At 40.5% G+C, this 27696-nt stretch overlaps 1 protein-coding gene across 1 annotated transcript; it reads left to right on the top strand.

Moving 5' to 3' along the window:
* Positions 1-26612, top strand: DNAJC5B (DnaJ heat shock protein family (Hsp40) member C5 beta). Its single transcript, XM_075270479.1, has 4 exons — positions 1-107; positions 19353-19566; positions 20256-20430; positions 26518-26612. The coding sequence occupies exons 1-4, from the start codon at positions 1-3 to the stop codon at positions 26610-26612; spliced, it is 591 nt and encodes a 196-aa protein (XP_075126580.1).
* The last annotated feature ends 1084 nt before the right edge of the window (positions 26613-27696 follow it).

Raw genomic sequence — 27696 nt, 5'->3', positions numbered from 1 at the left:
ATGTCCGAACCAAGGCAGCGAGCTTTGTCCACATCTGGAGAAGCCTTATATCTCATACTTGGATTGGAAAAAGGGGCAACTCATGATGAAATCAAGAAATCTTACAGGTAAGTGGTGATTTTTTTTTTAAAATAAAAACTAGCATTTATGTTAATGTAAAGATGACTTTTGGTTTAGGATAGTTAGTGCTTAGGGCTGATGCACACAGCTATATTACAGGTCTGTATAGCACATACTGTCTCTCCAAAAAGCTTACATTTTATACAGATTATATCTTTCTCTTTTTTTACTTATATAAAATCGGTGAGAAAAAAATATTTGCTCCATTGGATTCTATGTTTTGGAGAGGGCCTCCTCTTGAAGCAATGCTTTAACTGATAATAATTACAATAACTGATAGCAATAGGAAGCCAAATAGACTACTGAATCTCTAAGATCTCTAAATGTATTAAAATCTATTCGAAATTCTGCAATATATTTTCAGTAACATAAAATGTAAAGGGAAATGATCAGTTGACTTCTACTTCCCTATCTAAGAGCTGAATATTACAGGGAAGAGAATCTGAACTCTGTAATATATAGGTTTACATGACTTGGTATTGGATGTCATTAAAAAGTAGAGTAAATCCTGACAGGACTCCAAGTAAGGCCGGGTTCACGCGGGGTATTTTGGACCAGAATTTGACGTGGAGGCCAACTCAGATTCCGGTCCAATGAATGGGCCTAGTCGGGAGTAGGGAGTGTCTTCAGGCGGCTGCCACGAGGCGAATCTGTCTGAAGAATGAGCACCTTGCTGCTTCTTTCTGGGAGCTGTACAAACTAACTGGAAGAACTAACTGGCTCCCATTGATTTCAATGGGAGTGTTTTTTGTTTTTTTTTACCCCATGTGAACTCAGCCTTAGAGTAAGAGTCTGGATTGCCCCCCCCCCAGTGGCGTAACTACCGTGGTAGCAGCAGTAGCAGCTGCCACAGGGCCCGGGCCATTAGGGGGCCTGGTGACAGCCGCTACCGCTGCGGTTTTTTTCAATAGGCAGTTACGGGCCCTATTCACTTGCCGATCCTGGCTGGGCCGGGATCGGCAAGTGACACTGCGGGCCCCACAAAGGCTATCATTATACTCGGGGGTCTTTGCAGACCCCCGAGTATAATGACCGGCGGATCGGGAGAGGTAAGGGAACATAAAAAACACTGTTACTTACCTCTCCGCGATCCTGCCAGGCCTCCGTTCTACTGTTGTCTGACGTCTCTGACGTCACATGAACCCGGCATGCTTCCCGGGTCATGTGACGTCCGACGTCATTAACGAAGGACGCGAGCACAGAAAGACAGCACAGCACAGGAGCCGGGGAACAGGTAAGAAGCAACAGTGGTTTGTTTTTTTTAATGTTTTTATTCCCCGGGTCTCCGATTATTATACTCTGGGGTCTGAAAAGACCCCAGAGTATAATAATTGTTTATGGGTGTCCACAGTGGGACGTAATACTGTGTGCAGGGGCCACTATTGGGGTTAATAGTGTGTGCAGGGGCCACTATTGGGGTTAATAGTTTGTGCAGGGGCCACTATTGGGGTTAATAGTGTGTGCAGGGGCCACTATTGGGGTTAATACTGTATGCAAGGGACACTATTGGGGTTAATACTGTGTGCAAGAGACACTATTGGGGTTAATACTGTGTGCAGGGGCCACTATTGGGGTTAATACTGTGTGCAAGGGACACTATTGGGGTTAATACTGTGTACAGGGGCCACTATTGGGGTTAATACTGTGTGCAAGGGACACTATTGGGGTTAATACTGTGTGCAGGGGCCACTATTGGGGTTAATACTGTGTGCAAGGGACACTATTGGGGTTAATAGTGTGTGCAGGGGACACTATTGGGGTTAATACTGTGTGCAGGGGACACTATTGGGGTTAATAGTGTGTGCAGGGGACACTATTGGGGTTAATACTGTGTGCAGGGGCAAGTAAGGGACATAATAGAGTGCGGAGGAGGGGGTCGGTCGAGGTCTTCGGCGTCAGTTGGGATGGGGGGGGGCCATGTCAAAAGTTCGCCACGGGGCCCCGCCATTCCTAGTTACGCCACTGCCCCCCCCCCTTACACGGTGATTGACAGTATTCTGTGTATATACAGTGATATAGGGAAAACATCTAATCACTGTGCGTGGGTGGGACCATCAGGACTCTCATTATCTCTCCTAGGAGTCCTGTCAGGATATACTCTGCTTTTTGCTCCTGCACCAAATCATTTATACTTGTGTATCATAGATACCAAATTCTGTCCTCTATCGTATTCTGCCTTCAGGTAGGGGTGCAGAGATACCAGGTGAATTATTACTGGAGCTGCGCACTAATAACACATAGACAACAATATAGTAGCATCATGACACTTAGGGGTGTACTTTTGTCTTGTACTGTCCGTAATTTCAAATATATCAATATTAAATTTTCTCCCCATCATAAATAATTTTTCTATTAAGATCTAGTCTCTTTTCACAATTGTGCATACAGTAAAAGTGTTACATGAAAATGTTTTGTAATATAATGTCTGGGCATGAGAACAGATCGATGCAGTAGATGTCATTTATGGAACATGGAATAGCCCTCTTAAAGAATAACTGCTGTAATATAGAATATTATACTCTGACTCACGCCCATACACTGCGTGCAATGTATCTGTTCATTGACTCTCAATGCAATGGTCATCGGAAGAAAATTACATTTCTTAAGGTTAAAAGGACTTTGCCAAGAGACATGAGACACATTTAAAGTTTGCTTAAACTTTAAAGCAATTTTTTTATTGCAGCATGTGTGTTAATAATTTTTGTAATATATAAGGTATTGCATTGGCAAGGATTTCGGCCATTTCATTAAATTCTGTACTGAAATCTACTTCTACCTCTGTATACTTTCCTTGTTGGAAATGTGGTCGCTTCAAACACTTATATCTCAGGCTTTGTAAAACAGAGCCATGGTTCTAGTGTCATATGAAAGATGAGATTTTGCAGTTCTACATTTCTTATTTTCAGAGATTGCCCCAGCTGAATACATAGTTGGGATTCAGCTGTATATAAATATTCCACTTCTCAGTTTTATACTACCGGTTCTGGCTCCTATTCATTGAATGAAAGGGGCTGTGGAAGCACGCCAGTGCACAGGGACACATGGATGACATCCGCATGTCCCCCCCAGTGTGCCACCTGGACCATTAGCTCACAGCAGCCGGTTAGCACATGGTCATGTGCAACTGGCTTTACACTTGTATTTCCTTGTACTCTGTCAATAACGGGAAATAATTCATAGAGAACAGAAACTATATTTCAGAACAGGATTTCACAGAATGGCGCCAAAATGCATTAATAAAGTATATTAAAAAAATTATTAATGACACAAATTATGCTACAAAATCAAAAGGTGTGTGAAAGTTTAGTTACACTTTAAAGAGGACCTTTCACCTCCTGGGGCACATGCGGTTTTATATACTGCTAGAAAGCAGACAATGCGCTGAATTCAGCGCACTATCGGCTTTCCCATTCTGTGCCCCTGGCGAAGAGCTATGGGTGCCAGTACCGTAGCTCTTCACTGTCAGAAGGGTGTTTCTGACAGTCAGTCAGAAATGCCCTTCCTCACAGTAGCGTCTATTGCACTGTACTATGAGAGCGGGGAAGAACGCCTCGCTCCCCTCCTGATAGTACTCGTCCATAGACGAGTACTGGGGGGGGCATTCCTCACCACTCAGTCATTGCTGGGTGGTAAGCAATGCCCCCTCTCACAGTATAGCGCAATAGACGCTACTGTGAGGAAGGGTGTTCCTAATTGTCAGAAATGCCCTTCTGACAGTGAAGAGCTATGGTACTGGCACCAATAGCTGTTCACTGGGGGCACAGCGCGGGAAAGCCGAAAAGTGCGCTGAATATGGCTTTCCAGCGGTGTAATAAACCGCATGTGCCCTAGATGGTGAAAGGTCCTCTTTAACAAAAACTTCATATACATTTCCATGAAGGGTTAATGTAATGGGTACAAGATTTCCTGCTCTACAACTCCAAGAACCAGTTTGGGCCAGCTAAATAGAATATTTTGGTAGAATATTGTGAGCCGCTATTTGCCAGCTCTCTGCCTTATTGGAAGTGTTCTCAAGAATTTGCAAAAGCAAGGCTGGTTGGTTAGATAAGGTTCAATATTTCTCCCAGATGTAATTCTTGGCCATATGTCAGATACTTTATACAGTTACTCAGTTGACCTTATATTGGGAACTCTCAGCACACACTTACTTAGCCCTTTATGGACAATTTAGGCTGGTTTCACTTGACTAAGTTCAGGCTGGGAAACTTGGTCCATGTATAAGCTGGATTTACCAGCCTGAACGCAATTGAGCTGAACCGTTATGTTGAGTTCAGTTCAGCGGAGTCGAGTTCCGGCTGGTAAATCCATCCAATACCCAGATTGAGTTTCCCAGTCCATGTGAAACTGGATTTATAGATGCCCCCTTATAAGTGCAGTAAATTAGGATATATAAAATGTGGTTAACCCAAGTCATTTGTCATGGTGAACATGCAAGGAAAAAAGCTACCCATTCGGTAAATAAATGGCATTTTCCATAATGAATGGTGTTCTTTATTGGAGTATTTTCCACAAGTGAATCGGGAAGCCGTCATTTCCATTAATAATAATAAATATATAATATATATACTGTATATATACAGATTATCACTACTGATTAATATCTGCATATGCTACAGCAGGTTTTTACATAAGTCTAATTGACCAATTCATATTCCTTAGACTAAGGTTTGTTGTGAAACCCAATGAGAATAGAAGTGACAGCGGCAGACAGACCCTGCTTAGATTAAATATTGCTGGATAACAAATCCTCCGAGTGTATAAACCACTTTCCCATAATTTGCTTTATTTTCCTTCTGTTACTTTACTGAGAAAATAATTTGTTTAACCACTATTAGTTTTATTCATACACAGAACATTTCAGGCAGATTTTTAACAGATGGTATAGCGCTAACCATCTTGAGTTGAATTTTTACTGTCAAGTAAGGGTCGTGATGATCTTACAGGAGTTAATCTGCATTATTAACGTTGATCAGCATTTCACGTTCTATATCCTGCATTGGTGACACGACAGCAGTTTATTGGATAGCAACAATTCACTTTTATGAACGCTCTTTACAGTATATTTTCTAGTGTTCCAATGACAAGATCCTGGAAACCTCAATCAGATAGGTCATAAAGGTTACATAGATGCGAGTCTGGGGATGGGATGTCCTGAAAGAGCGAGTCTTTGAGTTTTAAGGTGACGCATGTAAGTTGAACAAGATGCATTGGGTATCTCCACTCACAAGGTGGTCATACACGTAAGATTTTGATGTGTACCAATGATTCCAACTTGACAGTCAGTTGGTGGTAGATTATTGACCAGGTCCATTACATTTTTCTCTCCCTATGGAGTATGGGAGGCACCCACGCAAATGTGGGGAGAACATACAAACTCCTTGCAGATGTTGTCCTTGGCAGGATTCGAACCCAGGACTCCAGCACTGCAAAGCTGTAGTGCTAACCACTGAGCCACCATACTGTAAGACCACAATCTGACTTTGGACATTGTGAATTATGGCATGTCATTTTTAAACAATCTTGTTTTTATTAACTTTTATTGTAACTATGGATCTCTACTCTACAAAAAAAAAGTATTTTTGACCTAGTTATTGAAGATCGAAGGTCTATCCTTCCCTTTTTATTTTTTTCTCTGAAACATAATATGGTTTTTGTGGTTTAGGTTTGCGATTATTTTATCTAAAGCATGGGGTGACCGTTTGCGAATTCCTTCCCCCATTCCGACTTTCCTCTCCAAATTTTTTCAGGCTGAAACCCGACAGACCCCATTATAGTGTGAACTTATCGTCAGTATTTTTTTGTGGATATCTTTTGGTATACTTGATTGATTCCATTGGTGGGTGGTGCAGTTGCCCATACTGGTTGCTAGAGTAAAGTAGCAGACGTGCTCAGCCCGTTTCGCTAGTATCTGCTTCTTGTCTCACAGGAGAGGTAAGTCAAGCAACAGACTCCTATAAATTCTATAGCCTGCATATCACTATGGACTCTTCATATGGCTGTCTGTTTTTCAATGGGTCTATTCACATGTTTGACGCCTCGTTTTAACAGACACAAGAAAATGGGACATCCTATTTTTGTCTTTTTTCACGGAACCATTAATAGACTCAAATGGGTGTGAAGAAAACATGTTGCATGTAGCTTAATCCTGTATGTAGTGATCAGTAAGAGTCTCTACTAACCAAACCTCTTGATGTCAGACATGTTGTCTTTGACATTTCTTTCCTAACAATTCCTGGTTAGTCAGTCCTTAATACAGTAAACAATAAATTAGTTAATGGTATGACAGAATAAATCTAGGATTACAGTCCAGTTAGTAAATAGAAGGCAAATACTTGAAAAAGAGAAGTATGCAAGGGCGTAACTTGAGGGGGTGCAGAGGGTGCAGTCACACCTGGGCCCAGGAGCCTTAGGGGGCCCATAAGCACTGACATCAGTATTGAGATTGCAGCTTCCATCTGGCCCATAAGCCAAGGAGACCCACAGATTACCCTAACCAAACTAAGGAGGATTAAATTCCTTAGTACCCGTAACCATCACTATCGAGAATTCGCTGTAGGGATGAGGTAGGGGGCCCCGAACAAAAGATTGCACCGGGGCCAACAACACTTTAGTTACGCCACTGGATGCATGGGTGTGAAAATGTGCCCAAACCAAAAAAAAATGTTCTAGGAGGAGACACAAGTTGCTTACTGCCTAGTCAAGAAGAGAAGCAACCTAAGCTTGGTGCCCACTAGGCAGTGCTGTGAATCTACACAATGATTCATGACATTGGATACGGACTTGGATATCATTCAGGGTCATTGAAAACTCTTAGTCTATATAGGACATTTAGTACCATAGGTGACTTATTACTTATGGAAACTTATGGCCGCACCACGGTCAGATGCACTAAGATTTATTGATGCACACCACTGAAGAGATTACCATAACAGCTATTAACCTTTATACAATATATTTGAAATAAACTCCTCTGCAATTTTTTTTATTCAAGAATAATTGGCTTGAGAAAGATTTCATACCTAATTTTCTCAGTCTGGTCCCTTAGGAACACGTGTATGTAATGTGTAGATGCAATATGCTTCCTATTGTTCTAGTAACTAGAGTCTATTACCTCCTGTCCAGGTAGAGCAATGTGTTCAATCACACAAATGTTAATCGCAAAATGGTTTGTAGGGCTTGTTAGAAGTGGTAAGGAAGACAAAGCTTCATGTGAGTGTAATGAATAGCTGGTATGTGCTTTACAATACAGTCACGGATGTGTTTAGTTGCTTTGGCAATATATAGACCACAAGAACACTGAAAACATATAGACTTGCAAGTGGTCTTATATCGGGTATAAAGCCCCTTTGCAGGAATGCCTTGATTTTAAAAAATTCTACATATAATTATGGCATTTGTGCACAAAAAGTAACCCATCTTCTGGAGATGCCACATCAATTGATAAGCAATATGCCAGTGTGATCAGAGCCTTACTTCCTAATTTCACACACTGTGTGCTCTGACACTTTTCAATCATTGCTGGTGGTGGAGGGGTATCAAGGGTCATGTTAGGACAGGCCATAAATATTATATTATATACCGCTACCTGTCCTATGTTTGGATGGACTGCGGGGCCATGGTGAGGCCTGCAGCCTCTTTATTTTTTATGTCAATTTGTACTTTCTGTGGTTGCATTGCAGAGTCATATAGCTCTGCCCCATCCAAACTGTGTGATTTTCCCCCCCCCCCTTTCAAAAAGATGATCCAGGGGGGCAAAGGATCAGCGCTCCACTGATCAGAAAACTTTGAAAACTATCCTTTGAATAGGCTAACATTTTGTCATCACAATTTTGTCCTTGTCAAAATCTCTCAAATCCCTCTGCTTGCCTATATGTCTGGCTTCCAACACAGAAATGCACACAAACTAAGAATTTACTTACTTGCCTCACAAGGAATGCAGTGTAACACCTGGACCCACGTTGCAAATAACAGTACCTGCAAAGTGGATGGGATTCTGCCTTGCCAATTATAGCCACGGAATCGCAGGCATTTTCTGTATAGCTACAGTATAATAGAATCAGAAACTCTGTAGACTGTGGGAAAAAACGCAATGCATTATCAAAACATTTTTTTGGCTGCAGTTCACTATGTGGGACCTTGAGTATTGAACTATATTCAGATGGCCATGAATAAAAATGGCTGTAGAAAAGACAAAATGGTCCTGGAGCTACAAATATGGCAGCCAGAATAAATCCCTAGATTAACATCTCATCCCAAAATTCTAAATTATGATTATTTTTCAAAAATGCCATCCCCTCTTAAACGTATTAATAAATCAACCATTTCCACATCCATAGTCTCACCACTCTTAAGATAAAAGTACTGTTCATTCATATAGTTGCACCTTGTAGTCAGATTTCCCATAAACCATCTTTTTTTTTTTTTTTTTTTTTTTATTCTAGTGCCAGTGTGAAAAATGCATTTTTTTCCCTCACAAATATAGATAGTGATGTGGAAAATTAAAATGGACCTAACAGACAAACCTTAAAAATATGTTTAACATAAACACTTGACTCAGACAATATGCTATTATCTGGTGATATGGCTCATTTGTGCATATTGTTCTATTTGGGACCCGCTGATGATGGAGTTTGAGCTTGGAGGCTTCATGGTGAGCACTTCGATCATGGCTTTTACTGTGGAGTGACCCAACCCCCATCTACTGGTGTGGTGATCTAGGGAGCCATCACACATGATAGTGACCTCTAGTAGTGATACCAGAACATCCTGCGGCCATGTGTGTTGCCTGTCATGGCAGGGCATCTAGCAGAATAATGTGCGTGCCCACACAGACACACAGCAATGGTTTCCCAGGAATGTTTCTGCCAGATTGCAACACTTTCTTGGCCTGCCTGGTCAATAGACTTTATTGCCATCTGACCAGTTATGGAACCAGCTGTGATTCCACCTTTAGCAACCTATGAATGTACAGAGTCTACAGGCTCTGATGCAACATCTGTGGGCAAATATTCCATAGAATGCCATATGGATTCTATATGGTCAACTCTATCCAGGTTAAAAGTGGTCCAATAGGGTATTAGAGCCTTCTTTGAATTACCTGGTTTTCTCCTTTTCAATCCAATATTGATATCACTTACATATACACATGTGGACAAAATTGTTGGAACAGCTGATCTATAGGATTCCTGAGTGTCAGACCCCACTGATCTGATAGTGATGCCTTATCTGAAACACAGGTAATCAATACTTACACACGTGGACAAAATTGTTGATACTCCTCGTTTAATCAAAGAAAAACCCACAATGGTCACAGAAATAACTTGAATCTGACAAAAGTAATAATAAATAAAAATTCTATGAAAATGAACAAATGAAAGTCAGACATTGCTTTTCACTTCAACAGAATTTTTAAAGAAATAAACCACATGAAACAGGCCTGGACAGAAATGATGGTTCCCGTAACTTAATATTTTGTTGCACAACCTTTATGAGGCGATCGCTGCAATCACACGATTCCTGTAACTGTCAATGAGACTTCTGCACCTCTCAGCAGGTATTTTGGCCCACTCCTCATGCGCAAACTGCCCCAGTTGTCTCGGGTTTAAAGGGGGTCTTTTCCAGACAACATGTTTCAGCTCCTTCCAAACATACTCAATAGGATTTAGGTCAGGGCTCATAGAAGGTCACTTCACAATAGTCCAATGTTTTCCTCTTAGCCATTCTTGTTTTTTTTTTTTGTTTTGTTTTTTTTTAGCTGTGTGTTTTTGGTCATTATCCTGTTGCAAGACCCATGACATGCGACTGAGAACAAGCTTTCTGACACTGGGCAGCACATTTGTCTCTAGAATCCCTTGATAGTATTGAGATTTCATTGTACCCTGCACAGATTCAAGACACTCTGTGCCAGATGCAGCAAAGCAGCCCCAGAACATAACAGAGCCTCCTCCATGTTTCACAGTAGGGACGATGTTCTTTTTAAGATATGCTTCATTTTTGCGTCTATGAACATAGAGCTGGTGTGCCTTGCCAAAAAGTGTGGTTTTTCTCTCCTCTGTCCATAGGACATTCTCCCAGAAGCTTTGTGGCTTGTCAACATGTAGTTTGGCAAGTTCCAGTCCTCCTTGGTCGTCTCCCATGAAGTCCACTTTGGCTCAAACATCGATGGATGGTGCGATCTCACACTGATGTTTCTTGAGCTTGAAGTTCACCTTTAATCTCTTTAGAAGTTTTTCTGGGCTCTTTTGTTACCATTCGTATTATCCATCTCTTTGATTTGTCATTACTTTTCCTCCTGTCGCCATGTCCATGGAGGTTGGCCACAGGCCGATGGATTGTAATTCTCTGAATAATATGTGCAACTGTAGTCACAGGAACCTCAAGCTGCTTGGAGATGTCTTATAACTGTTACCTTCTTTCTAAGCTCCCAAGACAGCTCTTTTCTTCGCTTCCTCTGGTCCATGTTGAGCGTGGTCCACACCATGGCACCAAACAGCACAGCGATTATCTGTAGCTCTATATACAGGCCACTGACTAAATACAAGATTGTAGACACCTGTGATGCTAATTGGTGGACACACCTTGATGTAACATCTTCCTTTGGTCACATTATTTTCACGGGTACCATCATTTCTGTCCAGGCCTGTTCCATGGGTTTCATTTTTTTTTTTTTTTTTTTAAATTCTGTTGAAGTGAAAGGCAATGTCTGACTTTCATTTTCATCAAATTTTTATTTATTACTTTTGTCAGATTTATTTATTTCTGTGACCATTGTGGGTTTTTCTTTCATTAAATGAGGGGGACCAACCTCCAGCAGAACCAGCGTTGATTGGCCGAATGCTGTACAAATACCATAGTATTCCATCAAATACCTACTCGATCGAATACTACTCGCTCATCTCTACTCATGCCGTTCACACACAGTTTCATTTTATTCTCACGACATCTTCTTTGCATGTATATACACAAATAGAACATTTGTACGATAAATATTGTACACAACAATAATCCATAACATTACACTATTGACATGTGAAGTAAATAACATTGTTTTACAGTTGTTGGGTGAGACAGTCGTAGTAGAATTCACGTCAAAGCAGAAAGAAGCAGACGCAGAAACTTGTGATTGAAAAACAAATTGAATCCCCCTTAGAAGGAATTTCTTATATAAATGCAAATTTCAATTACTATTATGGAATAATAAGTAGAAACTATTACAACACAGCAGTAATAAAGAGGATGCCAGAGCTTGTTCGTGTATAGTAAATAATTCAGGATCATTTACAAAGTCTCATTACCACTCTGCAGATACCTGAAGACAGAAACTTTCTTCTCACTTTCTGTAAATGTTAGAACCAGTGGGTAAATTCTTTACAATGGCTTACATATAGGAATTACATGTTCTAAAATAGATTGCTTTTATGTCCCGGCCTGAACAAGCAGTAAATCTTTCCAGTAGTTACTGTATATACTCGAGTATAAGACGACCCGAATATAAGCCGAGGCCCCTAATTTTACCACAAGAAAATGTGAAACTTATTGACTCGAGTATAAGCCTAGGGGGGAAATGCAGCAGCTACTGGAAAATTTCAAAAATTAAAATGGTGGGAGTTTTTGGGTGCAGTAGGTGCTGGGGAAGGGAAGGGGAGGGGGTGTTTTGGTTGTCTGTCTGCCCCTTCCCTGAGCTTGAGGACTGAGGTTTTTTCCCCCACTTGGAATTCAGCCTGGCTGACTATAGGGGATCTGCAGTGCTCCTATTAACCCCTTCCTGACAGAACAGGAGCACCTCAGATACCCAATATTCAGTAGACCGGGCACTTTCAGACACAGGGATACCTAATGTGTATAATGTGTTTCACAGTCATTTTCTACTTTTATATGTATTCTAGGGAAAGGAGGGCTTTAGAAGTTTTATTTACTTTATTTTTTTTTATCTTTTTCAAGCCTCTTTTTTTTCACTATTTTATTGGAGATTCCATACATTACCATTGCGGCTGGTCATAGACCCCCCCCCCCCCCCCAAAAAAAAAAAAAATAATAATTTTTTTATTTTTTTTTGCTTGGCTCGAGTATAAGCAGAGGGGGACTTTTTCAGCACAAAAACTGTGCTGAAAAATTTGGCTTATACTCGAGTATATACGCAGTCCTGCAGCATTGGCTGAACATGTTCAAAAATTCAAACTTTTTATTTCCTAAAAAAGTGACTTTTTCATGGCTTGTACAACAGTTTTCTTCCACAGAGGACATGATAAATCGTCCTCAATGTGGATAAACAGAGTAATACAATGGAGGGCAAGTAGGGGAATAGTTTGTAGGAAGTAGTAAACATTTCCCAAATCCTCTGTTAAGATGTTTGATGTACAAACCAGCTTTTTTTTAACCCATAACCATGCAAGATGTGCTAATTATTCAGGTGGTGAGTACAGGCATCCATCTTGTGCTACTCGTGTTAAGCAATATCTGAAATCAACAGAAGCATTTACATATATTGAGATATGTGATAGATTACCGATCTAAATAAAGTCACAGCAATGTGGGAGAATGTTACCTTTCAATCCATTCAATAAGGCTCTGTCTCACATGAACCTCCGAAGACCTAACGTAAAATTTTGTATGCAGATACACAACCCCCTATAATTGTATACATAGTAAATATACTGTATACGTATGTTTACAATATTTTCATGTGAACCCTTTAGTTACCGGTAACCTCATAGATAAGTATCAGCATAAAATGATACAATACTGTCGTTTTATTTATTTTTTTAATTTATAAAAATAGGGATTTTTATGACACAGAAGAACATATCATATCTTTAACCTACGCAGGCCCTGTTGGTAAGGAGGGCTCACTCCCACCTTAATATCACTTTCCTAGTATTACCGTATATACTCGAGTATAAGCCGACCCGAATATAAGCCGAGGCCCCTAATTTTACCACAAAAAAACTGGGAAAACTTATTGACTTGAGTATAAGCCTAGGGGGAGAAATGCAGCAGCTACTGGAAAAATTAAAATGGTTGGAGTCTTTGGGTGCAGTAGATGCTGATGGCTGGGGAAGGGGTGTTTTGGTTGTCTGTCTGCCCCTTCCCTGAGCTTGAGGACTGTTTTTCTTCCCCCACTTGGAATTCAGTATGGCTGAATATAGGGAATCTGCAGTGCTCCTATTAACCCCTTCCAGACGGAACAGGAGCACTGCAGATCCCCTATATTCAGTAGACCGGGCACTCTCAGACACAGGGATACCTAATGTGTTTGTGTTTCACAGTCATTTTCTACTTTTGTATGTATTCTAGGGAAAGGAGGGATTTAGAACTTTTATTTTTTTTAATTTTTTTTTTAAATCTTTTTTTTTTTTTTTTTGCACTATTTTATAGGAGATTCTATACACTAATATTGTGGCTGGTCATATACCCCCTCCCCCTCCTAACTGACTCGAGTATAAGCCGAGAGGGGCTTTTTCAGCTCAAAAACTGGGCTGAAAAATTTGGCTTATACTCGAGTATATACGGTAGATTGAACTAATAATTTTTGTCAGGATGTTAATGAGACATAATGGTGCCCCATGTGCTCTATACTTAGATATAAGAGCAAGATGTCCAAATACTATTCTTGCGAAGGAGCCCTCTAATGTATGTCAACCGTTGGCCGCAGAATGATAATCTATGAAAGAAGCATGATGCATGCCTACCAATTCATTTATTAAATCACTTTTTGTAAAGATGGCCACAGGTGGGAAAAACTTTTCCATGACAATACTACTGCCATAATAACCACTACATTGCCATATAGGCATTCCTATGAATACTGGAAATTATTATTATTTTTTTTAATTATAAGTTTACATATGGAATTTCAACGCATAGGCTCTGAATGATTGGCCTGTACAACGGGGGTGTAATAAAAACTACATAGTCGCAATATACAGTACTTTTTTGAATGATTTAAGCTGAAAAAATATTAGAACAATTCCTTTAAGGAAACTAAACACTTTGACAAATTTACCACTTTCCAATGTATCCATTTTCAAATTTGTTCAATACATTTTTCAACTTCTTGACAAAGACTGATTAGTTGGATACAGGGGTGTAACTAAAGTCTTGTGGGCCCAGGTGCAGACTTTTGTCTGGGGGCCCCCTACCTCATTACTACAGAGAATTCTTGATAGTAATGGTGCGGGTGCTAAGGAGTTGAATCCTCCTTAGTGTGGTTAGGGTAATCTGTGGGTCTCCGGGTCTTATGGGCCAGATGGAAACTGCAATCTAAATACTAATGCCAGTGCTGTTTGGCACCTAAGGCTTCTGGGCCCTGGTGTGACTGCACCCCCTCAAATTACGCCTCTGGTTGGATACAATTTTGTACAGCTTGTCATCTGCATCTTAAAGCCTTTATAGCCTAGCCCCTTTAAATATATCTTACATCAGCAAAATGGGATATAGAATAGCTAAGTTTGAAATAAACTACTATAATAATTTGTATATATTATAATATTCTGTTACCTTATTAGAAAGACATGGTTTGATAAATCTGACCACCATTGAATAAAATCACATGTGGTACATGGTGCCAAGAACTATAAGATGTTTTGTAATATACAGTAAAATGGTCTGTTAGAAAAATTACAATCCCTCTTCCAGACCAAAACAATATTATCCTAATATTAAGAAAATAAATTAAAAGTTTAAATCTCTCAAGATTTTGTTTTGGAAAAGTAATTATCCGCTTCTCGATGGTAGATGAAAGGGTAACAGATGCAGTTCTTCTCCTTTGCCAATAAACACAATTCCCTGACACACGTGGTCTATATTCAACTCCACCTTTCTGTTAACTGTCTATTCTTGTTGAAGGGCTGTGTTCCTACACACAAGTGTTAGAGATGAGCGAATAGCATTCGAAACTCTAGTTTCGAATACCTCGCTCCATAGGAATGAATGGAAGCAGTCGGCATGTGGCCGGCGCTTAACCACTTGGTGTTCGGCTGCTTTCATTCATTCCTATGGGAGCGAGATATTCGAAACTAGAGTTTCGAATACTATTCGCTCATCTCTAACAAGTATTAGTATCCAGCTATGAACTAACATACAACAGACATGTCAGAAAAGAAGACTAAAAATTCCCTGACCTACACGTGAAGTCTTCTCTGATTGGTGTCATTCTCTTTCCTTTTCTTCCCCATGTTGAGTTTTCTGTCCGACATCTTTGGCACCTCACTTCTGCAGCCACCCCAAGCCTCTAAAGTGACACATATACATTCAGACTCCAGACTGTAGAATAAATACAAAATCAGGAAAAATTTAAGTCGGTTAGGTCAGGTTACTTAAAACAACGTGCAATCCTGAAATTGCGCATGACAATCGAATGGTAATATTTCTATGTATTTCACTTATTTATAGGCAGGCATAGAACATCTTGCATTATTAAGTGGCCGCATAATTTCCATTGACAAGTTTATTTTGAAATGTCTTAAATCAATGAGCGGCTCATTATTTATTTGCTAAAGGTGAAATCTATTATGAAAAACTCACTTTGAAGAAAATTGAATTTAACATAACAGACAGCAGTGAAATATTTACATAGCAATCATTGTTAAAACTGACACTATTGGTTGACTTTGCATAATGAGTCATTATGAGGATATTAGACAGCACTTATGAATTAAGCAGATATCTCAGCGGCATTACTTTGGAGCGAAATGGCTGAAACTACTTGTGAGTTGGCTGATTCATTCTGAAAAGTTTAATTACTATGATAATGCATGCTAATATATTGTCACAGATTATTTTTTTCCATTAGAAGAAATAGATTTCGGGTAGTTTTGTACCAATTCACCTCTTAATTTATGTTGAATCCTATCATTGTAAATTGGTTTGGTATTTTTTACAGCATGCCGTCTCATTTGGAATTAATTGTGATGACATGGATGCATCTGTGTTAAGAATCTCTCATTAATTAAGTTCTTTTTTTTTTCTTCCTATTTAATTTCTTTTACGTCTGATCAAATATTTCAAACCCGGACTCCTCTAGATGTTTTATGCATACTGCAACAATGATTTTATAAAATGTATTTATTAACGATTTATTTTTAAAAAATGTATTTTTATCTTACAATTATTGGCCAAATTGCTTTGTTCTAATAAAATGCAAACAAGTGTTCAGACGGTCAAAGTCAAGTCCCTATTCATAATAACAATTAACATAATCTGCAGTTCTAATCCATTGGAGAGGCAACAAATAGGTAGACAAACAAAAGTAATGAAACAATTAAGTATCATAGAATAAGACAAAAAAAAATATTGCAATTTAAAGGGGTTGTCCCATCACAAGGATCCTATCTATACTGCTTGTTAATGTGGATGTAAGACTTTTCCTAAATACACTGCTTCAGCAAAACTGCTTTGTTTGTCCACTATCTTACTTTATTCAATTCATTGTGGCCACAGCCCTGATTTATCTGCTCAAAAGTCAAGTGATGTATCTGCTGCTCTCAGGGGGGGGGGGGTGGGGAGGAGGGGCTAAGTGCAGGGAGTGAGCCTGTGTATCTAGCTATTCCTGTGTTACCATGTGACCTATGTGACCTAGCTTCCTGCTATCAGATAGGGGAGAGGAGCTGCTTTCATTTCTGAACTCGGATTCTGTTCTCCCAGTTATCAGGCTAGATAATTCAATTGTGTTCATTATGGCAGAGACAGGCAGTCTCTGTATGTAACACAGAATGGAGTTGCTCCTGCCTGTACTTCATAGTGCATATAGTGTTGTTTAAGGACCTGTGATGACCTCACAGGCCCTTCAGCCGCCCCATAGGATCACGCTATGCGGTGGGCAGAGCTACAAACTAATTTTGGGGTGGAGCTAAACAGCAGGTTGCATATGAAACCCCACCCACCAAATGATGCAAAAACCAGGAAGAAAGAAGATTTAAGAAAGAAGAATACCCCTTTAAGTTCTATGCAAGGGAGTATCATGTGGGAGTCTTCCTTCCTTCTTTGGAGTATTCCCAGACGTGTACCTCCAACCTACAGTATACCACTGTATAAAACACAGTATATATTGGTAGATGTATGATTTAGATATATCAGCTGAGCTGTTAGGCTTATGATCTATTGAAGTGATAAGTTTGTTTAATGGGTTGTCCAATACATCGGTGGCATACTGTAATAGTAGTCTACAGGATACCACCAATGTCCAATTTATGGAGGTTCTATATAACTTGCCAACAGTTAGGAGCTGTTCACATTACATTTTGATCACCAGTTTAACAGATTCTAAGACAAGGAATGCTCATCTGTTTACATAGTCGATGTTGAGTAAAAAATTATCCGATTATATAGGACAGAACACACAAACTGATAAATGATCTGATTTTATTTTACATTGATGTGACATGAACGGCCGCTTCGTGTTTTGAAGGCAGCCACATTGATGCCTATTAACCATCCAATTAAAATATAATTCTAACAATAGGTTACCAATAACTATGAAATAACACTTTTAATTGAATGCAAGATTCACTGTGCGTTGCAGCAAATAAGTATATACAATCAGAGATGGCCGTAAACCAGTACATTGTCAGCACAGCGGTGGTACAGCACTGGGATCCAGCCAAGGACAGCTTCAGCATGGCGTTTGTTTTTGCCATGTTTGCTTACAGTACGTTTCTTTTGGTACTGTGGGTGCCTACCGCACTCCCAAAACATTGTGAGGTTAATTGGATCCAGTGTATTTAGCACTAAAGTATGTGTTGTCTGGAAAGGGATATTAGATTGCGAGCTGCAGTGGGAACAGAGACTGACACGATTATCCCTGCACAGTGTTATAGAATGTTGTGACTGTATAAGCAATGGGAAATGGATAAACACATTAGAGTAGGTTTACAGTTGTCTATTCAAGGGTTATTGACCTAATGCAATCCTGTCTCATGGCAAAGGCTACAGACTGTATGTTAGAGGGCGTTCACACTACCATTGCTAATGGTTATTGCTGTCGTCCGTCATAGGATGACAGCAACGGACATTAAAATATTGCAGAGAATGGTAATTTCTGGGCTGATTCTGTCTCCATTTCCATTGACACTAATGTAAACCACATGACTGAAGTTATCTTCTGTCATGTAATGAAAGATAGTTCTGCATGTCCCCCCTCTGTATAACAAACTGGCAGCAGACTGGACTTCATTTGCAAAGGGCCTTCCATAATCCCGTTGACCTTTGTACAATTGAACTTCACAGAATTCACAGATTACAAGCTAATATGCAGTCCCTTGAAGTATATAAAACCTACTTGTCATGCCAAGTCTGTATAGATTTACAATGTCCTGATACCCAAGCCTCATAATGTCTAACAACTAAGGTGTCTTGTGCGTAGTAAATGACTGACTGGATTCCTTTCAGTCTTAATCCTACATTTACCGTATATACTCGAGTATAAGCTGACCTGAAGATAAGCCGAGGCCCCTAATTTTACCACAAAAAAACTGGGAAAACGTATTGACTCGAGTATAAGCCTAGGTGGGAAATGCAGCAGCTACTGGAAAATTTCAAAAATTAAAATGGTCGGAGTTTTTGGGTGCAGTAGTTGCTGGGTGCTGGGGAAGGGGAGGGGGTGTTTTGGTTGTCTGTCTGCCCCTTCCCTGAGCTTGAGGACTCCAACCCCCCCCCCCCCCCCACACTTGGAATTCAGCCTGTGCTGAAAAATTCGGCTTATATTCGAGCATATATGGTATGTAACGCTCTATGGCCACACAAAGCAAAACTAATAGGTGAAAGGTAGAACTTGTATTGTCATCCCCAAAATGCTACATGCAGTTTAAGGTTGGCCGTACCTGAGCAGGTGTTATTCCCATAATAATGATCTGGTGAAGAATCTACTGTTGAAGGCTTGAAAAGATTTGCAGACTTTGGTAAAGCCTTCAAAGTCTGTAATTTATCTAATATAGTTTTAGCTATTGTGCTAGCTGAAGTCTGAGGAGCAAGTTGGTAGAGACCGCAGGAGATCCCATTGGGGGGGGGGGGGGGGGGAGGGTATTCTGTTTGTTAAATAAAACTTTGGGGATATGTAACTTAAAAAATCGTAAAATAGCATGTTGTATCTGCAAATACGTAATAAAAATACTACTACTACTACTACTATTACTAGTTCTACTTACTACTACTTCTTTTAATGTGTACATGAATTGTATTGACTCTCATTATGCTGACATACTAACAGATCTTTCATTTCTGTCTTCTCCTGGTAAAAGAAAACTGGCTCTCAGACATCATCCAGACAAAAATCCTGACAATCCTCAAGCAGCCGAAACATTTAAGGAGATCAACAATGCTCATTCAATACTCTCTGACACCACCAAGAGGAATATCTATGACAAGTATGGGTCACTTGGATTGTACGTTGCAGAACAGTTTGGAGAAGAAAATGTCAACACGTACTTTATGCTATCTAGTTGGTGGGCGAAGGTAAATAAGCTAAAGTCATACTTATATACTCTCAATAGGAGGTCAATGGACACGGGAGAGTATATATGACGTTCTAGTTTATATACATACACTTGTAATATCTGTGACATGCTGGTGACTAAGTCCGCACAGAAATCCAACTGTTGTGATCATGGCAATTCACTTGTTGCCACACAGCCATATTCCGTATCATTAGGTGCTATGTAGAAGTAGGATATGGCAAATCTCTGTCACATTGCAATTTGTAGTCACAAATCACTAGCCTTAAAGAGATTGTGCCACTACAGATGCCTGTCCTCAGGAAAAGGGATAAGTGTAAGATTGCTGGGAGAACTAAGGAAACACAATCCCTCTAAATCCTATCTGTGAATGAAGCACTGGTGCACTTGATAATTTGGTGCTCCATTCATTGATGTGGCCTGTTGGAAATTGCAGTCCTGTGGAAGCGAATGGCGCGCTGCTCATGTAAGTTTCACTCCTTCACAGGGAGGATTCAGGGGGACTTGCATTCTCCATTCTCCTGATCACTGGGGGTCCCATTGCTCAGACCCTCAGACCCTTTGACATTTAAAGTACCCCTGTCCTGAGAATAGGGGATAAGTGTCTGTAATGGCAAAACCCTTTTCATTTGTTCAAATATCTATGGGACATCAGAGAATCGGTGGAAATGTACATCTTCTTTATTCCAGGGGTTGTTTGCCATCTGCGGACTATTGACTGGATGCTACTTTTGCTGCTGTCTCTGCTGTTGCTGCAATTGCTGCTGTGGAAAATGTAAACCAAAATCATCGGCAGGAGAAGATTATGAGTACTATGTATCACCCGAGGACCTGGAAGAACAGATCAAGACAGACATGGAATCAGGTGAAGAAACTTATATGAAATACATACAGCACATAAATTCATATTTATTCATTATAACATAGTATTTTGAAGTTTAAGGGGTTTTCCTCTGGAATACAACACAGCAAAGTTGCAGAATGGGTTAAAAAAATATATTTAACAGTGTTCAATACAATTCTGGTACTTACCAGGTCCCTGCTGGTCTCTACTTCCCAACGCTACACAGCAGGAAACGCCTGGAAATGTCCACTCAATCGGTCAGTAATAGGGACAGGTCACCACTGCAGCTAGTGATCAGAAGAGGTTCCTCTATTAAAAACAGCTAATTGTGGGGAGTCATTGTGGAATGACCCTCAAAATTAGATTACTGGTGGACAAACTAGCATTAGGAAAGCAGATCCCATAAGACTTATTCCATCTCTGAATAGGGGTGAGGAGCTTACTCTGAGTGCACATTTGTGTGCTCAGAAGTCTTTGTGATCTTTCAACAAAATGTCCTCTGCTTCCCAATAGTAGAATAGTTATGTTTACTAGGCTGACATTTGAAAATGCATTGTTATCTCCAAAGTGTAAAACATATATGTGTATGTGTGTGTGTGTATCATACTCTCCTTCCATTACCTCTTTGGGCCTCCACACGGGGTCCTTTGCTCTGTCTCTGCCTCCTCGGTGACACCTGGCATTCTCCTGTGATGTCATATGCACTCAGGGTCACTGCTGAGGCCTGTAATTGGGTGGCACACCGAGCGTCATGACATCACAGGAGAGTTCTAGATGCGGAAAGGTAGCAGAAGATGAGGATGAATTTTTTTTTTTTCTTCTGTCACCTTCCCTAAATCTCCATCTATTATATTCTCTGGGGCATCTTCAGACCCAAATCTAATTCAGTGGTTCATACAAAGCGAATCCCCACTTGTTTGGCTTTGTTAAAAACTGAACAATTTGGAATATTCAGGTCAAATCTAGTTCATTACAAACAGATTTGCCCATCTCTAGTCAGCAAGAAATAGAGGACAGATAGAAGGGACAGATCTTTAGGCTTTAGTGTCGGATTGTAATAGTGGTACACAAGTCTGAACAGGAGCTGTGGAAACTGTGGGTGGATATTTTTGTGATTATGAATATTGTATCTTTAAATTGAATTTTGTGGGGTTTTTGTTTTTTAGATAAATTGAGGCTTTAGTTTTTGTTTACTTTTCCTTTAGACGTTATTTTAGATGTATACATGATGATGATATAGGTTTTGTATGTTAGAGAAATATATAATATATATATATATTCCAATAAAAAGAGAATTTGAAAGAAATAAAGAGTATAGTTACCTAGATCCGATAAATCTCTTTACTTAATTCTTTCCTATTACTTCGTGTTCAAAACAAACCTATGAATGTTATAAAGCTCCTATACTGACAACGTAGAAGACTAAAGCAGCCCATACACATTCGACTTGTATCAGCCAAACTCTCCAATTTTGATGGGTTTTGCCAAACTCCTAACGTGTTTAGAGGCCTTCCAATTCTCAGAGGACCACTGTCTGGGGCTATGAGCATTGGGTAGTTGGATTTCATTTTTTCTCCCTATCAATATGTCTTTGTAGAATGGGAGGAAATCCACGCGAACACGGGGAGAACATACAAATTCCTTGCAGATGTTGTTCCTGGCAGGATGCAAACCCAGGTCTTCAGCGCTGCAAGGCTGCAGTGCTAACCACTGAGCCACCATGTTGCCCCCTCCTCTGCCACTTCCTTACCCCTCAACTGCTCGGCAGAGTCAGGCCTATGTGCAGGTGTATGAGGGTGTCTGACACAATAGCTGTCGACCGCCATTGCTTATTACTGTATGTGTATGTCCAGTTTAAATCATTACTACATATTTCCTTGATGCACAAGAATACTGTAAGAAACTTATAAAAGAAACAAGTAAAAGTTACTTTATGGGGTCTAACCCTGTGAAGTTCTTCATAACTAGTTTTCTACATAGATTTTTGTAGACGTGCCAAAATGAACAGCGTGAGTCTGAGTACTTCTCTTTTGGACCTAGGGCATCTTATAGAAACAGCCAAATTCCTTGAAGGTTTGCATGAAATCTTGTTAATGTAATTAAGTCGCCTACAATTTGTGCTAGTTTATTGGCAGAAATTTCTTCATAGGTCAAAGTCCTATCTGTAAGAGATGGATTAAATCTTAATGAACTCAGTCATTTCAGTGAAGTTATGGATGCAAAAATACAAAATTGTGTTCAAGTAAGTATTTAAAGTTTTTAGAACTACCAAGAGTACATAATAAGTTCAGGGCCGGCGTCAGCGCACGGCATAGTCGGGCAAGTGCCGGGGCCCACAGAGCCTCTGGGGGCCCCCCGGCACTTGCCTGTCACGATTTCAGCTCATCGGCGTCCGTCCGCCGATGAGCTGGAATACATACGCGATTAAAGCAGGAGCTATGAGTTCAGCTCCTACTTTAAAGCTCCGGCCCGGCTTGCGTGTGTAGGCGCGATGACGTCATCATGTATACACACGCAAGCCAGGCCGCAGCTAAGCAGGAGCTGATCTCACAGCTCCTGCTTTAATCGCGTATGTGACTGGAGAGAGGAGTGTCAGGGGATCGGTGGAAGGTGAGTATAAGTGTTTGTTTTGTATTAAATATAAAGGTGGAACATAATGAAGGGGGCCCATGAAACTGGGGGGCAAATGAAGGGGAGGGGGGGAACGGCATGACACTGGAGAACATGAAGGTGGTGGGGAGAGAACGGCATGAAACTAGGGACAAAAATGGAGGGGGCCCAATGAAACTGGGGGGCAAATGAAGGGGAGGGGGGGAACGGCATGACACTGGGGCAGATGAAGGGAGTGGGGAGAGAACAGCATGACACTGGGGCAGAGACGGGGGACATGAAACTGTGGGCAGATGAAGGGGGAGAACGTGATGAAACTGGGGACAGAGATGGAGGGGGGACATGAAACTGTGGGCAAAGGAAGGGTGTATATGAAACTGGGGGAGAGATGGAGGGGGGGCATATAATTTACGGGTGACTGTAGGAGGATTGTACTGTGTGGGAGCACATGATAAATGAATGAGAATGGGTGGAATCAACAAAAGTGGGTGGAGCCAAATTTGCCGCGGCGCGCACATTTTGCTCCTCTTTCTTCTCTTTAAAAATTGGGAGGTATGGCGTTGCATGACGTCACTCGCTTCATCTGCGACGCACAGTGTCTCGACTCCCCCGCCTCCTTTACAAGGGGGCCCACTGAGGCTCTGTCGCCCAAGGGCCCATAAAAACCTGGAGCCAGCCCTGAATAAGTTGGTTTATAGGACCACCACCACATGCACACGTGGACAAAATTGTTGGTACCCCTTGTTTAATGAAAGAAAATCTGTCAATGGTCACAGAAATAACTTGAATCTGACAAAAGTATTTTGCCAAACTACATATTGACAAGCCACAAAGCTTCTGGGAGAATGTCCTATGGACAGATGAGACAAAAATCAAAATTTTTAGCAAGGTACATCAGCTCTATATTCATAGACTGAAAAATGAAGCACATCTTGAAAAGAACACTGTCCCTACTGTGAAACCTGAAGGAGTCTCTGTTATGTTCTGGGGCTGCTTTGCTGCTTCTGGCACAGAGTGACTTGAATCTGTGCAGGGTACAATGAAATCTCAAGGTTATGCAAGAAAATATTAAGTTAAGGTAATCATTAGAGATGAGCGAACACTGTTCGGATCAGCCGTTCCGAACAGCACGCTCCCATAGAAATGAATGGAAGCAGCTGGCACGTACACTTTTCCGGCGGCCGGTTGCTTAACCCCCCGCATGCTGACTACATCCATTCATTTCTATGAGAGCGTGCTGTTCGAACGGCTGTTCCGAATAGTGTTTGCTCATCTCTAGTAACCATTATTTCTGTCTAGTCCTGTTTCGTGAGTTTTTTGGGGGGTTTTTTAGATTCTATTGACGCATGGTTGAAAAGCAATGTCTGACTTTCATTTGTTAATTTTCTTCGAATTTTTATATATTATCACTTTTGTCAGATTCAAGTTATTTCTGTGACCATTGTGGGTTTTTCTTTCATTAAACGAGGGGAACAACAATTTTGTCCACGTGTGTACATGCTTGAACACAAAAAACGTGGAGTCTTGCCAACAGATAAGTAAGATTGGTACGTGTCTTCAGCAGCGACTAAGCTCCTCTTAGTGTATATATAAGGGTTATCTTACAGAAACACTTCCATAACCTCGGTAAACCCAAAAATCTCACTTATTGCATTAACTTTACTAAAGGATTCATAGCCTAATGAGAACAAAAATCCAGAAGGAGTCATGGGTGAGCTTAAAACACATCTCTGACCTCATTAGGATGCCTTGAATAGGCTTAGACCAATCCGGATACATCCCATCGACTTGCAATGGCAAACATTTATCTACTGTATGGTCAGCTTTAAACAACCATATACTAGTAAAGTCTGAGGGCTTTAGTTTCTTCCACTCTTTGCTTTCTATAACGCTGGTCCTGTCCCTTTCACAGAATTCAGATCTGAGTGTTTGAAGTGCGAGCAGTAATATGTGAAGGGCTTTTATTCTCCTGATTTCATCTCCACAATGCAATAGACAGAGGAACCAGATTATTACATAATTTACATTTCATATTATTTATTCATGTCACCATTTTTAATACGTCACTTGCCATCCTAAGGAGATGCATGTAAGTCCATGAGAAAATGTTTTCTACTGCATAGCTATTTGATTCTGGAGGAGATGGGGGGAAAAGCTGATACTATTTAAAGAAAGCAATTTAGTAAATTATTCCACAAATATCTTAGAAAAAAGAACCCTTCAGAAATGAATATTAAAGGGCCTAGACTTCAGTACAGATTGGCATAGGCAATATACTGTACATGTGCAAAACTGAGATTTCATTTCACAAAGCAATAATGGTAAAAGAGAAGTAATCACATACACGATGACGCGTCTGCCAGATTCTATTTCTCAGAGGTTTGTCGCAATGATATCTTATTTAGGAGCAGAAAAAAGCATATTAGGATACTGTATTGTCATGACTGCCCCCCTAAGCTCGGCTTTCTGTCTGTTTGTACACATTCAAGTTTCATAAGAATGGCCCAAGGGCTCAACATGTACATTTATTGATTGCACCACATTATTACAACTAATTTCAGGGAAAGAAAAATTTGCAAAGGTGGAAAAGGGGAACTTTCTCTACCGCCACCTTTTGGAAGGAAGCTTCTTATAGGTCAATGCCTGGTTTTCATGAAACCTAGTGGCATAATTTCGGAATAAAGCCAAACCAGTGCCACTTCCACTTGACAGGCTATGTGACATCACATTCCTTCAGCCTGTTTTCAGCTCAATCCCATTCAAGTGAATGGGACTGAGCTGAAATACCAAGAACAGCTGCTGAACAATATATGGAACTGTGCTTGGTAAGGAGGCTACGCGGGGGGTATTGTGTGTCAGTCTCCCACTGACGTGTTAAACATAATCTATCCTAAGAATAGGATATCAATACTTTATTCCCAGAAATCTGTATTAACCTGGCTCCCCTATAGACATTTTCCCTTACAGCTCTGCTTATGTTCTTGGGAAAAAAAAAAAGACCATTTTATAATTGAAAATTCTATGTTATGTCGTAGGGGAAGAGTTGGGCGGTCTCTATAATTGTTGGATTGTGGAGGATCCTAAAAAAAAAAAAAAAATTGTTGATGAAAATTCGAAAATATTATTTTCTTTGTGAAAGATTCCAGAGAATGTTGAGTACAATTTGAACATGTGTTTTTAATGACTAGCACACTGCCACACTATTCTTATTGCCCAATACATGTGCAAGGTGGTGGCAATGAGCTCGGGGTCAAAACTCAGGGCAGGGTCCTATTCCTGTCTCTTTAGTGGCCTGGCTCATTAATGAAGTGAATGAGTCCGTGATATTGTGTGCCGTCTGTGCCAATTCTCATCTGTAGATGTACATGTAGCCTAATACTGTATAGAAAATACCTCTTTAATTATTCTCGTTCAGAACTTTCTCTTCATTAGAATTTACACTTTACAAAATCATAAAATGATTGAATAATAACTATGTGTGTGTCATTTTCATCCTAGATGGTTATACGCCTATTGTAATGCAACCAACAAATGCAAATGAGAAAACCCAGCTGATCGGAGACAATCGCCGTACTTACCAAACGGATTCCTAAACTATAAAAGGCGGAATACAGTTACATCACCCATAAATCCTACATGAATACAGTTCTGTACAGACAATGATATACTGTAGTTCTAGATGCACACGTGTATGTGTATCATTGCTGGATTTCGGCTACAAGGGTCTCTTGAAAAATAAACACAACACATGTTCAAACAAATTCAATTGTCTTTGGGGTATTTTTGAAAGCTGGTGCCAGGTCAGACGGATAACATAAGATATGATATGTGCCTGATCGGGTAACAAAACAACTCCGACATAAATGCAAAACTGCTCCTTTTGTTGTCCTGAAGAAAATCTATAAACCTAAAGATGCCACAAAAACCTACAAGTACATCATGCATGGCACACTCCTTTATTGTGACTCTTAAAAGAGATGTCCAGAGTTAAATTTAATTTCCTCCAGCAATTTTTGAACCTGGACCTTGGAGGTTCAATCTGGTTTCTCTTGGTCCTTGGATTAGAACCAACTCCAGGGGCTGCTGCCTTCTCCCTCTTCTCCTGTTTTCAAAGGTAGTCACCTGTGTTATGGGGCTGATATATATATCTCCAGTATATATATATTATTATTTATTATATTCTGCTATCCCTTATAAACCAGGAAGCTACTAGAGATGAGCGAGTACTGTTCGGATCAGCCGATCTGAACAGCACGCTCCATAGAAATGAATGGATGCACCTGGTACTTCCGCTTTGATGGCGGCCGGCCGCTTAACCCCCCGCGTGCCGGCTACGTCCATTCATTTCTATGCGAGCGTGCTGTTCGGATTGGCTGATCCGAACAGTACTCGCTCATCTCTAGTAGCTACATTTTGAAAACAGGAGAGGAGGGAGTGGAGGCAGGGGCTGGTCCTAGTCCTAATCACATTACCTGGGATCTGAACCAACCCAAACCCCCAATCTTCAGCTTTATAAAATCACCAGAGGAGGTAACGTAAAGTAGACTCTTCCATGAGTCTTTATGAGTGGAGACCCTTGAAGCATTTGAAGTACCGGACGCCTTAATTTCAGTCAGTCTGCCCCTATATTCCCAACCCCACACCCGACTAAAAGTAAATGGCACTCTATCCCAGCCA

Source organism: Leptodactylus fuscus, chromosome 4 (genome assembly GCF_031893055.1).
Source record: "Leptodactylus fuscus isolate aLepFus1 chromosome 4, aLepFus1.hap2, whole genome shotgun sequence".
NCBI lineage: Eukaryota > Metazoa > Chordata > Amphibia > Anura > Leptodactylidae > Leptodactylus > Leptodactylus fuscus.
Note: the sequence above shows the minus strand (reverse complement) of the source record. Positions and strands in the feature narration are given on the sequence as shown.